Source organism: Juglans regia, chromosome 5 (assembly GCF_001411555.2).
Source record: "Juglans regia cultivar Chandler chromosome 5, Walnut 2.0, whole genome shotgun sequence".
NCBI classification, from domain to species: domain Eukaryota; kingdom Viridiplantae; phylum Streptophyta; class Magnoliopsida; order Fagales; family Juglandaceae; genus Juglans; species Juglans regia.
In genome coordinates this window covers 20,563,831-20,582,411 of record NC_049905.1, presented here as the reverse complement: position 1 = coordinate 20,582,411, position 18,581 = coordinate 20,563,831, and the positions used below count along the sequence as shown (strand labels likewise).

At 35.8% G+C, this 18,581-nt stretch overlaps 1 protein-coding gene across 5 annotated transcripts; it reads right to left on the bottom strand.

Annotated features, from left to right (window-relative positions):
• Positions 1-95: 95 nt before the first annotated feature.
• On the bottom strand, positions 96-18,510 carry LOC109005323 (NAD(H) kinase 1). Of its 5 annotated transcripts, none has more exons than XM_018984189.2 (11): positions 18,133-18,510; positions 16,194-16,341; positions 15,962-16,078; positions 9,235-9,419; positions 8,724-8,837; positions 7,963-8,057; positions 5,942-6,048; positions 5,362-5,435; positions 4,319-4,418; positions 3,088-3,395; positions 96-723 (listed from the first exon to the last, which is right to left on the bottom strand). In XM_018984189.2, the coding sequence occupies exons 1-11, from the start codon at positions 18,157-18,159 to the stop codon at positions 415-417; spliced, it is 1,584 nt and encodes a 527-aa protein (XP_018839734.1). In that variant the 5' UTR covers positions 18,160-18,510; the 3' UTR covers positions 96-414. The 5 variants fall into 5 exon arrangements, with proteins under 5 accessions (XP_018839734.1, XP_018839737.1, XP_018839733.1 ...); XM_018984192.2 differs by having other exon boundaries at positions 4,319-4,397; XM_018984188.2 differs by lacking the exon at positions 18,133-18,510 and adding an exon at positions 16,613-18,030.
• Between the last annotated feature and the right edge of the window lie 71 nt (positions 18,511-18,581).

The window sequence follows — 18,581 nt, the reverse complement described above, 5'->3', positions numbered from 1 at the left end:
GAGGAGGAAGAGAAGTGAGAAGCAAAAGAAACCAACCCTGAAACATTATAGGCTAATTGAGCATGTTAAGAGCGCTACTACAAACATTTAACAATTTGATTTTCTTGTATTTATTCATTAGGTAAAAACAGTTGTAGCTTTACATTTAATTTCTTTGATCTTATCATAAACATCATCTATCGCCTGTTTCTCATATCATAGGCAGACATCAGATGATTCTAATTGCATATTAAACATCAAGAACCCCATTCATAGTGGGGGAAGTACAATAAGAAAAGAGGGAAAAAAAAAAAAAAATCAGATTTCCCTTGGTCCCTCCTATGTTGCCATTAAGCAGTGTGCATTAGAAAATATGTAAATACTCTCTACAAATGCTTTCCTTTATCAGTAAAAAACTAAAGGTGAGAAAGGAGGTTATAAAACCCGGGGACCGTCAAAAGATTGGACCTTTCTTAGATTCCAGTGAAGGCCCTCATGGATGCTGCGAAAGAAATCATCGGTGGAATCAACCAGACATGCTGTAGGCACAGGCCAAGGTGCCATGCTGCACACAAGAGCGTCTCCTGGGGCAAGCTGTTTCCTGTCCTTACCATCGAATGATGCCCATGCGTGGCTTCTGCTATTGAAAGGTACTTGCACTCGCAATGTCACATGCTCAGGTAATATCAGAGGCCGGAAGGATAATGAATGCGGGCAAATTGGTGTAAAAAGGATGCCAGGGACCTGCAATTTTGGAGCTGAATCAAGAGTCAAGGATAGGCTGATGATGAGATATCTCATTGAATGAACTTCCAAACCCAGCTTTTATGAAAGAGGATCCTCATTCAGAATCTCATTGCAAATTAGACAAAATCTGAAAGTAGAATCTAAATGAGTAACTTTAAACTGAAGAATCTACCCAATGAAATAATTCCTCCGCCAATTTTGAGTTAAGAACATGCCCCTTTCATACCGTCCAAAAACTTAACTTCTTAAAACCATAGCCTTGCCCCAGATTCCACTATTACTTTTTCTCTTTAACCTTGCAATGTCTTCAACATTAACTGATTTTTCAGAATTGACTAAGATGGCATCACCTTTTGATAGAACATTGATTTTTATGCCGGAGGATGAAAACTTCTAAACCAAATTCTCTCCAACTGCCCATTTGTGGCACTATTTCTACCTCATGTCAATGTCTTCATTTCTATTCTCCAAGCACAATCTCTCATGCCTAGTTATACAGCCATATTATGCAATCCTGCAGTTTTTTAAGTTAAAAGCATTTATCTTAGCAGGCCAAAACATAAGAACTTTTCAATGTTGGAATCTGGCATAGCTCTTGCCAAACCCGAACATTATCACTCCCTCAGCCTCCCTCCATACCTAACATTTTAGAGTGCTAAGAAACCTCAATAAGAATATAACCTTACATCTGACGATTACAAGTAAGCCTCTCCTGCTATCTAGCCAAAACCCATGAATTTTGAAGAAGATTTTAGTTACCTATTAATTAGGAACTATGTCATCCCCTTTTTTATTTTGCACTTCTACATGTCAAATCATTCACTTCAACCTTTTTCTCAAGGGCCTTCCCAATCAATTAAAGAGACATCCTGGAGATACCAATTTTCTTGTAGGGTTTAGATTGCTAGCAGGCAGGCACATGCAATGCATGCATGCCAGAATGTCAACAGACAATTTCTGCAGCCTATTGTTCAAAATTATGTACAAAGAGGAGGGAGGGGGTCATCTACTGTACGCCTAAGTTCGGCTAAGGAGCTCAGGTCTATGATGTATACTTGATTTCAGGCAATTTATCATTATTAATATTTAAACGTTTGAAAGCTTGAGTATAAAACTGTTCTTTCTTATGAATTAGAGAAAGTCCTGAAACTGAAAACATCATGCTGGCATCATTATAACTGGTGGCAAATATCATTCTTTGTTTTTTTCTTTCTTCTCTTCTAGCTTAACAACGATGGCCTTCTATGTATAGCAGCCAATCAAGACCACGAAGTTATGCCATCATTGCTTCCGGGAACATGTAGGGGAGAAATCTTTAGTACTCTTTTATCTAATCTCCCCAAATACGTATGACCCGAAGGCAAAGGGCAAAAGCAAAATGAAACAAATAGAAATAAAAGCCATAACACAAGGACACCTGTTTTTTGTATAATAGCAAACAAGAGTTTGCTGACTCTTCTCCCTCTCTCATATTTCGTTTTCATTCAATTTTCCTTGGGAATCTTAATGGGTTTCGCCTCCAATGTTGTTAGTTTAATCATTTTCATGCGGAAAGATACGTTTAGAGGATATGCACAGGATCGTAACACATTATTCGCAGAACAAATACACTTTCTATTATGCCGCTGAACCTTGTTGGGACTTCTACGGTCTTAGTAGTGCAATCACATACCACATAGCCAACTATCTAGTGAATATGGGGTTTTTTAGTTAAATACGTTTCACCCAGATAATTACAAACTTTAAAAGAGAAATAATCTAATGTGAATATTAAATTCTAATTTAATTTCTTGAAATAAAACAGGAAAACAAAATGTAGTTACCATAAAATTTGAAGTGAGATCAAATTCTAGTTTGATGATATATAAGAAAGACCTATTAAAAAATGTTGACAATTTGCAAGTCACCTCTTAAGACTGGCCATTTAAGAGTATTGGTCAGGGCCAGTTATGAATTGTGGACAAGAGCAAGAACAAAAATATAAAAACTAAATATACAAATTGGGCAAGATTATAATATATATTTTTTTCCTCAGAGCCTTGGGGGGGCTGTGGCCCCCCGGCCTCATCCCTGCCTGATAACTACATGCATTAGATGTGCATTATTAGTAAAAAATATACACATACTAATTTGCTAAGCAAGAGCCAGTCACCATCCATAGTCACTAGAGGCATTCCGTTTGCAAGATAAAAACAACAAAATTCAATGTACCCTTCAAATATAAATATTGTGACTTGTATGCCTCAGTACATATATAATGCAATTCTCCATCAACAATGAAATAACTTCTCTTGAAATATTATGCACCTAAATTTATATAACATGGTGTTGTGATAATAAGATATGACAGCAAAAACATACCTGCGGATGGACCATTGATCCTCCAGCTGCCAATGAATATGCGGTACTGCCAGAGGTTGTCGATAAAATTAACCCATCCCCTTGCACAGAAGTGACAAAGGAGTCGTCGCAATAGCATTCCAAATTTGTGAGGTATGACGATATTCCACGATCAATTGTAACCTCATTCAAAACAAGTATTGGTTCTTCAGTTTCATACTCATTTTTGGCTGCATCCCTAATAACATGGCACTGCAAACGGTGCCGTAATGTGATACTAATTGGACCCTTTAAAACAGAGTCAAGACATTCTCTGTAATGTTCAGTGTCTGAATAATGTTAAGCACCACCTTTTAGTCAGATAACAGAAAGAAAACACTTATGTCAAAATGAAGATGAAGAGAGAGGTGGAGGGTCTGGCCCAATTATTATTTTTTATTTTGTTTCATTTATTTATTTTTCAAATAAATTAATAAAAAAAATTATTTAAATTACTACATTAAAATTAAGTAAATTATTAATGTGGATTATGTAACTAACTCACTAAAAAAAATATTTTACTATAATTATATTTATGATGTTAATAGTTACTACTTACTAACTTAGACTTTACTCTTTAGTATGCATAACTATTAATAAATAATAATGTCATATTATGGTTAGTGAATATCAAATAATTTCATTGCACATAGATTATTCATGCTTGCTTGCAACTTAGGTATTTAAAAAAAAAAAATTATCTAATTATTTTAATTAAATGTAAATAGTAGAGTATGTATGAATGTATAATATATATTAACTATTTACATATAATGACATAAATTATCAATGTCATTATCACATAATTTATGATTTATTATTAATTGATAGAATATATTATTTTATATTTTATATAGTCAATGATAATAAATTAGATGAAAATTACATCATTAATTTATATAATTACTATATAAAAATAATATTTTTAATTATTAAATTTATTTTTAAAATATATATATATAGGAGTTTGATCCGGTCCAAAATTTATAGACCCTGGGACCGGACCAAGTTTCTTTGGTCCACAATTTATGGGACCGAGACCGACTGGTCTCAACTTCGGTCCGGTCCGGTCTGGACCAAACCATTGGGTCCAGTCGGTTTTTCTGGTCCGGACCGAACTCCTTACACCCCTAGCAAAGGCTAATGTCTAGTGGTGTCATCAAACTTCCAAATTGTTTTAGAAACAAACACCTTTAAACAAGAAGGAGGATACGGAAAGGGGTCATAAAGCCAAGAGACCCCAAAGAAAACGGAACAATTGGAGGAACCGGTCCTTTGAACATGGATGCTGCCTGAACATGAGTAGATAATAACTGCTAAGTATGGTTTGAAAGCAAAAGAGTCAGAAATAGATATCACAATGCCTAGTACGAAATTAAGTTGATGAAAGTGCAAATTTCCAAGAATAAAAGCCACTCCAAGAAAAGTATTATTCGACAAATCATTTTGCGCCTTACCTTGAGAGATAAACACAGCCTTCAGAATAATCATCAATTTTAGAGAATCGTTCTTATAATGATAATAAAATAGGACAAACCAAGAGGCAAGAAGGGGAAAAATCTGGAAAACAAATAATGCAGTACTCTAGTCAAAGTTGACAAGAAGGCCCTTTAATTAATTAAAACCGCCAGAGAATACAAATGCAGAATTATACAAAATTCAAATTTTGTGGTTCCTTAGTTTCAATTGATGTTAATTGTCTGCTGATATAGATACCATTTCTTTTTTCTTTGGGTACTTTATCCATGTAAGCCACAATTACACACTAAAACAGATAAGGGGTTTTTTTTTGGGGGGGGGGGAATCAACCGATGCGACAGTGTTGTCAAAGTTACAAATTAAGTTCAAAGGGTATTGTCTATGTATTTATTTATTTATTTATTTTTATAAGCAATAAAAGATTTATTCCCAAGAAATAGGCATAAAAGATTTTATGCCCAAGATTGTTTTTGATAAGTAATAAAAGATTAAGGTTGGCAGTGTAACACATTATAAAACTAACATTTCACATTTTTATATTGTGTGCTCCCTTTTACCTTAGACCCTAAGAGGAATATGTTATTAACCAAATCTAACAAGAACAGCTTTCACTACCAGGGACCACACTGAAGAGTGTAGCAAGAACAGATTTGCATTTGTGCTTGTTCCAAAGTTGACGAAGATAAGGAGTGACAGCAGGTAATCACCTTAATTAAGATCTTAATTCCAGTACACATTATGAATCATTTAATAAAAGCTAAAAGTAAATACACATACCCAAAGGACTGTTCCATCCCCACCAAGAGTTGCTACAAGGTCAACTTTTGTATGCAGGAGCGAAATTTCCTTCTCTGCAATAATAAGAAAGTCATAAAGAATAAGATTACAACAGTACATCAATGATCAAACATAGGTAACGCTAGATGGAATAATCATCATACGAGAAAATTAATTGATTAATATATGAGTAACCACTGACATTCATGTGTTGTATGATTATCAAAGTAGATTTAACTTTTAAATCCAAGCTAACTGTTTCCATTTTACAACCGTCAGCAGTGGAAGCCATAATCATAAAATAATTCAGGCAAGCACTTAATTTGGTGGCTAGAAAGGTAATCAGGTCCCTTTATTGCACCAAATGCAGAAAACAGTGCTGGTACAAATATATATGAGCTCATATATACATTCACAGAAATAAATATGTTGCCCTTAAGTTCCAGGAGGTTATAACAGGCAGTCCAAGGAAAAGTTTGATCAACAGCATGAAAGAACTAATGAAGAAGGAACAAGCAAATGCTGTTTAATCAATAATAGCGTTATAATATCTTCCAACTACAAAAATCTCAATGCTCACCATCTTTCCACGTTTGTACAAAATTGAAGTAAGATGACTCTGTTAGAAGTTCAACTCGTACGCGTGGCTCAACATATATTTCCAACTTTTTCTGCTCTCTCAACCATCTGGGAAGAAGAAGAAAACATTATTTTTCAACTCAAGATTTAGCTGAAGGAAAATATGAAACTAAAATTCAACCAATTTAAGCTAATTGGGGGGGGGGAGGGGAGGGAGAGAGAGTATAACGATACAAATAGCAATAGAAAGACGAATGAATAATACACTAGCCAGCATGTTAAATAATTTATCCAAGTATTCTTAACGTGTGGTAAATTTAAGTTGTTGGCACACTTCCTAACAACTAAAAATTCTGTGAGTTTCTAACATCGAGACTTGAGAGCTGGTTTGAGTAAGAGGTCTTCAAGACTCTTGAAACAACAATTGGTGATTTCTTCTATTCTGCACGTCCAAGGACCCTTTCTTAAATACCAGGCAGCTTTGTGCATGAGAGGAAGCATTAGTGTGCATTTGTTACACATTATTGGCCCACTTCCTGATATCTCAAGCTTTTGGGATTTGTGGCTTCTAACGAGAACTTATGCTATTTAGATGTATCCATATGATAAAAAAAAATTAAAAAAAAAAAAAAACCTTTAACAGCTTAACAAGAACTTATGCTAGTTAGATGCATCCATATGATCAAAAACAATTTTTACCTTTAACAGCCTATATCCTTCACACTTGCATGAATAAAGCATTGATAGCCCAAATTAGACTATACTATAATTTAGGATTAACGTTAAAAAAAAAAAAAAAAAAGGACCCAGAGCACAAATATCTTCACTTCCCAACAATTAGTACAAAACTCCATGAAAAATTAGGACAATTAGATATGCGGTAAAAAAAGTAATGGAATCGATATTAGTCTATCAGGACAAGAGCACAGAGTATGCTGGGTTTTGAATTTTACAAGCCTGCATCTATGTGACATCTATCAGGGAAAACTAATGATCAGCAAATACCCCTCATCAGGATAGTTTAAGTAATTATAAAAGAAAAGCTTGTCAATCTACTTCCGCATCTGTTCTTAGTATTATGCCATATGAAATGCTCTCAATTGCTTTGGAAGGTTACCAACTTTAACAACAGAGTTCCTTTTAGAATGATACACTCCACAAAGATGTATGCATTGACACCGATGGATATCTTAGGAGCCAATAAGGCCACAGTTCGATCTTACAAATTTGGACTCCACATGCTTAGTTCTTGGAATGTGCACAGACACCATAAGGTAAGGTCAGGTGGCTAGGGTACCCATCTAGTAACAAAAGAAATTACATAGCTGAAAGTTAGTTAGATGGAAGCCCCAATCATATTAAACATTTTTTCCATAGGTCATTTAACTTAGTATTAGCACATTTCGAAAAAATCTATAACATCACTGACTGATGATTGCTGCTATAGAATATCTTGTGTTTTCTAAGGACCATGTCTAAGATTATTTCTGGAGAGAGAGAGCTGACAACACCCTCATCACTCTCTAATTTTTCACAGTTGAATCTCATTCAGAGCTCATACAAAATGTAGAATCTTACCCAGTTCTTTTCTCTCTTTTTCATGAGTGAATATTACCCCAGGTCTCCTCAAAGTTCAATAAATTGTAATCACACCCACTTGAGAGTAACACATTACACTGTAGTCGTAATTTGATGATAAAAAAGCAGGAAACATGTAATAGAAGTTAAAAAAAGACTTAGTAGCAGTTCTAGAACAATGGTAGCTGATTTAATATAAAGTCAATCCTAGACTAGGATATAGTATATTGTCTGCAGGAATTTCTCAGAGCTTCCTTCTCTCATCAGGTGTATTCGTAATATAGTACCTTGATAATGTCTATATTTCTTTTCTTGATCGGTAGTAAAACTTATCTTACTTAACAAAGCAATTTCTCAGAGCTCAACTCCAGCACTCTATTGAAAGAACTAGCAGAAAATGGCTCTTAGGATGCAAAATGCGAGATTATAGTTTTGTATTCACACCTGACCATTTCTGCACACAGAATTCTAACAGAAATTGAATTTGGTTTGGTCAAAACGAGCACAGTTCGTGGGCATGATTCCCACCTCAAAGAGATCTGAAAGGAAAATGATTATTACATTAGACAATAGATGACAGACCACAAAGCTGTGTTAAAAAATATGTCCATTTACACCAATTAAGCCAGGACCCAATCTGCCCTGCATTAGGTAGTGATTCCACAAATAAAATGGGGACAGGGATGAATTTTCATTCCTGGAGCAGGTGGAGGGATAGGTGTTCACCCCCCCACCCCACAACACCAAGAGCCCATATTTTCATTACAAAGTATCTTCACATATTTTTAAGATATGGAAAAATCAACCATATATGTCTTATAATTTATAAAACATTTAATGTAAATTTGAGAGTAAAATTTTACTGAAACTGATGATTGTTCAATAGCAACATAGGTTTATACTTGAAAGCTGTAATAAGAAGTGGCAGGGGTGGGGATTTAATTTTTTCTAATGGCAAGGACAGGAAATCCCTCACATCCCCAAAGAGGAAACAAGGCCGTTCATTGGCCCCACCCAACCCTGCCCTGCCACACCCTATTCCCTATGAACTGATTCTAACAGTCCCTCAAAGAGCGTGCTGCAACTTTGTCCTCATATTAGAAGAATGTATGGGTGAGAACACAGATAGATCAGTAGCAAAAACCATTGATTTGACACATTAAATTGGTAAAATAACAGCCTCTTGCATAAAGAATAATCTGTACCTGCTTACTGCTGCGTTCTGCAGTAGTTATATTGCCTCTTTCAAAAGAGACAATATCATGTTTGTGCTGATCACTTTGTTCACCTTTGCAGCACCATGAAAGTTTAAATGAAGCCTGTCTAAGAAACATAGTTATATCAATCTGGACAATAAGGTGCTAATTATACTGCAAAATTGTCTCATTTAATAAATTAATTTTGCATGTATAGGGCCATGGAATAAGGGCTAGAAAATTTTTAGAAGAAAATCCAATCCTAATAAATAAGAAGAACATCAAAACCAACAATATCATAACAACCATGAAAAGGACCTTTAAATACACAATAGATTAGGTTAAACACCTTCTACAAGGAACATTGACAAATAGTAATGATTAATACCTAGACTAACAGGCTACCATAGAAATGGTCTGATGCTTCAAACAGATATCAGATTGAATTAATGCATTAAAAAATAAATGGCCCATTAGAAAAAGCCAGGACTCATTAACAGGGTGGTAACTGAAAAACTACCTTTCTAATCATCTGGGAATCAAAAACAGGTTCCCCATCCTGAAGAACTTCATGGGAGCAAATTCCATTCCTCCCATTAGGCTTTTCAAATTGACCATTTGCTTCGTTGCACCATGCTGATTGGTTGACCAAGTTCCCCATTCTTGCATTATCAAAATCACCACCATACTCTCCAGGTGACTCCTCTGCAATCCAAGCCAGAAATTTCCTTGAATAAGGAGAAATTATAAAACTAGAAGAGAATCTAGACACAGTGAGGGGAGGGGGAGGGGTGTGCGGAGAGAACCTTAGTTATGGCAAGATAGTGGTAACCCAAACGTTCATATATTACCAAGATATCAGTTTGGGTCTCTTTAACCGTTTCTATGACAAAAACCTGCCTAAGATAACCTTCGTCCCATCTTTGAGCCCCCCTTAAATATTGGGATTGAGAAGAAACTTTGCAAGGTCAAGAGTAGTCAAGATCAATGTTCTTGTCCTTGATCACAGATATCATTAGCTAAAATCCTCCCCTAACATGATATATGTGACTGCAATCTCCATCTTAAGTACGGCCCTCTAACCTGTTTACATTTAACCCAAGTTAATGTCTCACTAACTTTTGCAATTGACAGAATTTTCCCACACCCATTACAGCACTCATCATTGTCCAACCATATCCAAAGCAGAAAAGCAAAGTATTATTCTTACTTAAAAATAGTTTATAGCATTTGTTGACCAAAGAGAAGATGTTATATAAATAAACTCAGTGTTTGCTCACAGCTTCGGTTTTTGCTAGCAACTGGCATCAAGGACTTCAGGCCTTTAAACCTAGTGGGTGGTGTGTAAAGATCATTGCTAAAGTTCTTTCAAAAAGATAAAAATTGGTGTTGGCAAAGAATATGTCCAACTCCCAAAATGCCTTCATTAAGGGAAGCCAAATCTTGGAATTGGTTCCCGCTGCTACCAAATGTCTTGATAGCCACTATATCCCACTTGTGAGACACGGAAGTGCTTTGTAAACTGGACATAGAAAATGCATATTGTCATGTGAATTGGTTTTTTCTACTTTATTTGTTGAGAATGTGCGGTATTGGGGAGAAATGATATAATTGGACAGTCCATTGTATTTCCTTGGTCCATTTTTTATATTGGTGACTGGAAATCCTATGTGGTTTTTTGAGAGCACTCTAGGATTATGACTAGGGTACCCCTTACCCCTTCTTCTATTTGTTTAAGTTATGGAGGTTTCTTATCAGTCTTTTCATTGGGTGCAAGAAATGGTGGAAGATGGTTCCTACTTGCTTGATGTGGTTGTGTATTTGGAGGAAAGAATGACAGGAATTTTGAAGATCATGAATGGACATTGGAGGAGCTCAAAACCTTATTTTTTAATAGTCTATTCCTTTGGACAGACTACATAGACTTTAATGGCTAACTTTTAATGATTTTCATTTTAACTTTTTCTACTTTTCAATTGGTGACTTTCTTGTATACACCTTGCGTACTTGGATGCACCTTTTGTGAAATTTAATGAAGTTCTATTACTTTTAAAAAAATATTTTGAAGTTTCTGGTTTGAAGGTTAATTTTACTATCTCGGGGTTGCTCCCAGTTGGCAATCTATAGAACATGGTTATTTTGGCGGGTTTTCTTGGTTGAAAGATTTCTGATTTGCCCACAAGTTATCTTGGTCTTCCATTGCGTTTCTTGGCTAGGTAGAAGTGATATACTTGTCTAAGGGTTAATGTGTCTTTTTATGATTGGTCTTTGGGAGAACATTAGAAGGGGTTAGGAGGATTTGTCCCACTTTATTAGATATGAGGTGGGTGACGGGTACTAGATTTAATTATTGGCATGATGTGTGGCTTGGAGATCAGCCTTCAAAAAATGCTTTAACATAGTTATTGAACACTGAACATTTCAAGGATGCTTTTGTGATGGATCATTGTCAGTTCTTGCAAGATACTCATTAGTGGACAGTTAATTTTGCTAGAGATTAATTACTAGAAGGGGGATCTCTTCACATCGTTCTTCAAACGATTGTACTTTGGGATGGGGCGGTGAAGACAAACTGGTCTGGGGTCCAACAAAGAAAGAAGTGTTTGAAGTAAAGTCTCTCTACAAAGTGTTATGTGCTTTTGATTGTTCTCCTTGTCCTTGGAAGATTATTTGGTGAAACAAGGTACCCCAAGAGCGAACTTTTATGTAAGGAAACGAGATTCTCACCGTAGATAATTTCAGGCAACATTGGGTAATGGTGTTGGGCTGCTGTTTCACGTGTAAGAATGGTGAATTAGTAGATCATCTGCTTTTACATTGCGAGGTGGCCAGGATCATGCGGAATGATTTTTTTGCGAGCATTGGATTATCATGGGTTATGCCTTTTAGACTGGTGGATTTCCTAGCAAGCTGAAGAGGCCTCCAAGGTAATTCATAGGTGGTAGCAATATGGACAGTGGTTACTTACATGTATGTGTTGGTGTATTTGGCAGGAGAGAAATGATAGAAGTTTCAAAGATTGCGAGAGAACAATTGAGGAACTTAAGGTTTTCTTTTTTAAATCATTGTTCTTATGGGCAGGGGCCATTGTTTGTAATGGGCTAAATGTCCATGATTTTCTACTTTTAGTTGTAAACTCTAGTTAGGTACTTCTCATGTATACTCCATGTGTACTTGGCCTTTCCCTACTTTTAATGATTAAAACTGTCTTGATCACCTACAAAAAAAAATCTTTTATATATGGACAATGGTTTTAGGGAAGATTCTTACCTTGGATAATGTAAGGAGGCGGCAAGTTGTGGTAATTTATTTGAGTTGCATGTGTAAAAAGAGTGGAAACGATGGATCACCTTTAATTTTACTATGAGATAGCTGGTAGTTCATTTCTTTATGAAAATTTTATTAATGTCAATAGAAGACTAGGTGAAGCCCAAGTACACAAGATGTAGAAGAGTATAACATCTAGTTAGGGTGAAGAAGAAATAGATAAAAGGAAGTCATGAACATTAAGTCCATAGAAATCTATAGCTATTGACTGGAGAAATAATGTGTTGAAGAAGAGACTTCTAAGATCCTCCAATGAGCGCCCTTATCTTCGAAGCTCCATTTGTTCCTTTCCCTTGAGATACACCACAGAATGCAAATGGGGACCATATTCCAAATAGCTGCAATTCCCGAAACACTAAAGAGATTTCTCCAAATGGCAATTGGACCAACCATGCTCCCAAGCATAACCCATTCTAGGTTGTCCAAGGTCAGGATTTTCCCCAAGGAAGCTGTCCATACGAAGAAGGTAGCTTTTTACGGCCCCTTACTCCTCCAAATATTCTTCCAAGGGAAAGAGTTGTTCTCCCTATTAGTGATAGCTTTATAGAAAGAGTGAACAGAAAATTTCCCTTACCTAGAGGGAGTCCACCGTATTTTATCTACCTCTTGGCTTCTTACCATAGCTAGTACTTCATTGAACACAATCCTTTCAAGTGATTAATCTCCTAGCATGTTGGAGGAGCAGTTCGGTTGCCATAAGTCCGTATTATTGTGAAAAATGATATCATCTTGTTTAATGTGGTGTATTTGGAGGGACCAAAATGGGCGGCGCCACTTTGAAGATTGTAAGAATTCAGTGTTGGACCTCAAGAGTCGCTTTAACATAGTGGTCCACAATAAAGTCAAATTTTCTATTTCTAGCTTTTAAGGACCTTCTAGATTTGTTTCCTTTTTCTATTTAGGTGAATCTCTATTATACCTCCAATGTAATGGGGTAATGTCCTTTTCATTAATAAAGTCCATCAGAATTGTCACAAAAAACCTCCCACTTGAGCATCAGTAATTGTGGGAAAAGAAGTCTGCCCAATACATTTGGCATTGCTTGGCTATCTAGAATATGGGAGCACTGAGAGGTAGAAGAATGAACTTGGAGGATACGATCACAAAAGATAAGCTAAATTCTTTATCTAAAGACTCTATTGTTAAATAAAAAAAATCCGCAGGGTTCGAAATGCAGAATATATCCCAGGAAAAGGAGATAATGCAATCTTGATGGATAAACTCTATATTAAATATCTTGAGCAATTCCTTGAGCTTAAAAAGAGTGAACAAGATAGATTGCATCATGCAAATTATTTTATTTATTTTTTATGACGGGGGAAGCATCCATAGCAAAGCCCTTAGGACTCACCCATGGAACTTAAACCAGACTAGCACAGCAACCCACTGCCATGGCCTCTCACTTAAACCGCAGTTTGATCCCAAGGAGAATCGAACCTGTGACATGGGGCTCATGCACACAAGTTCGCCCTTACCACTTTGGCCACCCAAGGGTGGGTCCATCATATGCAAATTATAAAATAATATAGTGGGAAATTTCGAGGGATTCTACGTGAGAGAGTTTAACAAGAGACTTTAATTGGTTTCCTATGAAAAGCTGGTGAAGAATACAAGTGAATCCATAAGGAACAAATATTAGGTTAGCAGCAATTGCATTGACATGATTACTTTTGTAAAAAGTGAGAGATGAGAAAGACTTGAAAAGTTATGCGAAATTTTTTTTTAAACTCAAATGAAAATTTCAAAACGGCATTTTGAGAAACTTAAAATCTTAACATATCTATGTTGTGGCGTAAAACCACAATTAAACCTTGAAAAATGTTTCCATTACCAGAAATGCATTGATTTCCATAATATTTTCCAGATGAAATGACTTTAGCTTGGAGTTCACTGTTTTCAAGTCTTGAAATCCTTTGGGCCAATGACTCTAGAGTGACAAATATGGAAATGTCATCATCTTGGTAACCTGTACAGATTTCTTAAGTGGAAGATCGGCTAATAATTCAGTGCAATTCAAAGCAAGTACCTTAAAATTTCCCAGCAGACTAGACACGGAAGCACTAACTCATCTTTCACATTGCATTATCTAGGGAAGTCTGAGTCCACTAACTACGAAGCTTTTCAAAAATTTCATGTCCGATGGGGGAACACCCATAATCTGATGATAATGAGTCCAGATTTTATTAGCAAGCTAACTAATAGAAACAAGTTATCCAAGTTTTCATGAATTGGTTCAGTATGATAGAGGATTCAAGAAGCCAACAAACAACGTGGTCTAAAATTTCTCTCCCACACAAACACACAATTCAAGTTTCTCTTTACCTTCTATCCAAATAAGAAGATTCGTGCATAAGATGATATTACAGTTGAGAAAGCAGGAGATATTCTGATGAGAGAGAAGAAGAAAGGAGCATTTCCTGAGAATTTTACAGAAGGATAATAAGTCAAGAGAGAAAAAGACTCACCACAACAACTTAAGGGAATAAGAAGTATCAACTAAATTAAATGAGAAGTTACCATCCATTTAATTCCAAGATCCTATGTCTACTAAAAGGAAACTTCTCCTCAAAAACTCTTAAGGAAATGAGAAAGATCTCCAACATTTTGTTTTGGCTCGACCTATAATCATATATGAAATAGCAGACTGTATAAATTACATAACACTTTTTCTCACAGCATCCGTTGCATGAAAAGGCCCTTGAGATGCTACACAGTGGATTAGGAGACAAAGGAGGAAGAAGAAAGTTCAGAATGTCTGCAAACTATCATAAAATGAATCACTAGATAAACTGATGATGAATATGAAGTCAAGTAATATTAGGTTTTCATTGAGTTGGCACCCGCCTCCCCCCACCCCTTCTATTTGACACTGATTACAAAGGAATATCTTAAGCATGTCACAGAACGGTCCTATTGTGAATTTATTTGTTGAAAATGTGGTATCACTTCATGAGACAATAGTGAAGATAAATGGAATGGTAAAGCTAAAACTGTAGAGAGATGCGTTTAAATAAAAAGGTAATATTTTTTTTACCCATAAGTTAAAAGAATAAAAAGATTATAGTATCAGACTAGAGAAAGCTAAAAACTGTAGAGAGATGCTTTAGAATCAAACAGCTGCATTTGCAGACAAAGTCAATATGTAACTAGTGAACCTTTTAACACTTTAAAAAAATGAAAATAAAAATGTTGCAAGACAGAATATTTCCCAAAGATTTCCTTTTAGTTACCTTGGATCAATGACTAGAACAATAAGAATAATAATAGAGTGATGTAAATTAAACGAATTGGTGCTTTGCACATTGCTGTGCGATCACAAGTCTAAATATTAAAAGGAAGATCCAAAATATTCTTTCACTGAGAAGTGAGAAGTACTACAGTCTACATTAATAAGTTTCGAAAACCATTTTTTTAACCCAGCAAGTGTAAGGTTCAAAAGATATATGATGTGAAACTTAAAACCTTAAGACACTTAATATCCATTACAAGGGCACTGAATACTTAAAAAAGGATAGGATAAGTGATAACCGCAATCTGAACAAGATAAAGGTGACATGAATGATGAATAAATAAAGCAAACTATGATGAAAGTACAATGAAGACCAATATCTATGACAGTGAGGAAGTGATATGGTATTAGTAAACTATTTACAAAGAAAAGAAAGAGTTCAAAAAAAAGTTTCTGTGGAGCTGTAGGGTCATGGTGGAAGTGTGTACCAAAGAACTGCCTGGCCTTGAATAGAAGAACTAACTCAAGGAAAAGGATAGCAATAACCATCTCCAAAGTATTCGGGATTAGGCTTATTTAAGTTGAGGTCAATTTATATTTCCTACTATTAAAGAGCTGTTCTTCCACATACTTAAAATAACATAAAAAGTATACATAAATTAATTCTGCTACTGTTCAACATTAGAAAAACCTTTAAACTCCAGCATATTCCGTGCTCTCTCCAGTTCATATTTACGCTTCCATTCAGCTGCCTCAGCTTGAGCAGAAGCCTTTCCCTCAGCAGCACGTCTTAAGGCCTTTGCAACAGCTAGAGAAGAGATGGAAAAAAATATAAGCATAATGGCTTCTATATTAGATTCATATGCAGAGCGGTTACTTATATTGAATATGTGCGTAACATAGAGGATTAAGCATGAACATACTTCTCATAGCTTCTGAGAACTCTATAAGGTGGTCATCAGTCCCCTGAACTGAAGGTTGAAGAAGTTCATCAATTTCCTTCTCCGAGAAGAGAGAAAATGAATTGGGAAAACCATTCTCTGGCTGCGAACATGATATACTTGCCTCTCCCTACCCATATCAAACATATCAGATCATACTCAAGAAAAAATGTGTAAAATATGCCAAATTTCTCAGTTAAGGTAAGATAATGTGTTGTATTAAAATATATGATACAGCACACAAATAAGCATTGTACCTTGCCAAGGTAGTTATAGTCTCAAAAAAATCATTTAAAAAGACATTAGAAGAAGACCAAAGGTACTTGAAATGATAGCAACGGCATGCCATTTGACTTCTTCCATGACATATTCATTTCATAGGAAATATTCTACTTCCTAACCTTCATAGATATAACCAGCAGGATAACCTCAAGCATACACCAAAGCGAGATTTCATGAATTGTACTTCCAACTTAAGACGAGAGGGGGTCGAAAAGATCTTCAACTAGGTAGATGAGTTTAACCACCGTGGAACTTGTCAGCAGAAGCAACCTGTCCATTAGTTCCCATTCTAGTGAATGGGAACTGGTCCTTCCACTTGTAATCATGACATGTCATCATCGGGGTTGCATAGTCCAAAATTCGCATAATTATGCATACATGTTTTTTCATTTTTTTCAGCCATTACATTATATGAACATCAGTTATACCCTACAGATCTATGGGACATAGATTTTAATCAATCCAGATAATCAATATCACCTATAAAATGTGTGGAAATGCAGGATTATAAGTAATGAAGAGTGCAAAATGGTTAGTTCATAATTAAAATTTGAGGATTACAAACAAGACAGCTTGTCAAAAAGTTGGAATTGTAGCATGAAGTCACTGCATTGGTTTTATCTCAAACAATCACCAAAATACCAATTACTCCTTTATATTTCCTACCAGATTGCATGTCATACCATCAACAGTCGGATTCAAACCTTATGTACAAACAGAGCCTTTGATGAGCACTATCATAGTTAATAAGAGAAATGTTGCTCATAAGCCTTTTAATGATGAAAAATTCTACATACCACACTTTCATCCCACTATGACGAGTTAGTATTGCTCATCAGCCTTTGAATTTTCTTTTTTAAAAATAAGGCTTGATCTAAGAGTGATGAAAGTGACACATTTTATGTTGTTGGATGAAAGTGGGATGGGAGTGTAGCATGCAGTGTTACTCTTTAATAATAAGCCTTTCATCGTCCTTTCAAGTGGCATCAAATGATTGGAAGATTTTGTTATTTTTCACTCACATGCCAATCATTGATGCCACATCGGGAGATGACGAAAGGATAATGCTTAAAAACTTATGCCAATATAATATCCATCTTTCTAATAAACGGGAGGTATACTTCTTATGAATATTCATTCCATCCATTTAATTATCTTTTTAAACTTTCATAGAATAAATCATCAGGCTTCAAATTAAGTCGCAGATATCTACACACTTTCTCACCATAGTGATATGAATTATCGCTCCTAAAATACAAATTCACCCTCAACCCAAATTTCAAAACAATGAAAGCTGCACTCTCAGAAACTTCATCCATCCCAAATTCACAATCTAGGCAACACAGAATCTTAAAATTTATAGCTTGCACAAACTTTACATACTATGTTCCATCAAACTTCCTCTCACCCCACTGCTCATTATCACAAAGAGGCAAGGGATACACCACCACCAACCAAGCTATCCAGAGAATGAGGTCAAAGTTCCGAAAACACTGGAAAAAACACGAATTGCAAAGAACAAAAAATCCAAACATGCTAAACACCATATAAATAAATACACATGCACAAACAACATCTGAGAACCCAAAAAAGGAAAAACATAGATAATTTATAGAGATAGAGAGAGGGTGTTTGTTACAGAGGAATTGAGCTTGCTAGGAGCCATGGCTGAGTAATCTGACACAGAGAAAGAGAATACGGATTCCCTTCTTTCAGCGCTCACAACAACTGCGTGATTTAGAGAAACTTGGCCATGTAACGGTAAAAGGAGCTAGAGGGAGACAGAGGATATTGGAGGAGTTCGGAGCAAACAAACAACGCGTGGCGGAGTGAAGGACTCAAGGTCAAGGTGTCTGTGTCTAGTCTATGTAGGAGAGAAGTCAAACCAGCCAACCGAATAAACAAAACAAAAAGGAGTCAGATTTCGTGCACTTCGGAATGGGTTTGTATATTATCGTTTATATAATGGGATGAATTCAGCAACTCCTTTGGACCGGGAGCAGGGTGGGTGGGAGTGGCAACTGGTACCCCTCCACTACGCATTGACTTTTTCTAGATCTGTCCAAGAATTTGTACAGATATTTTAAA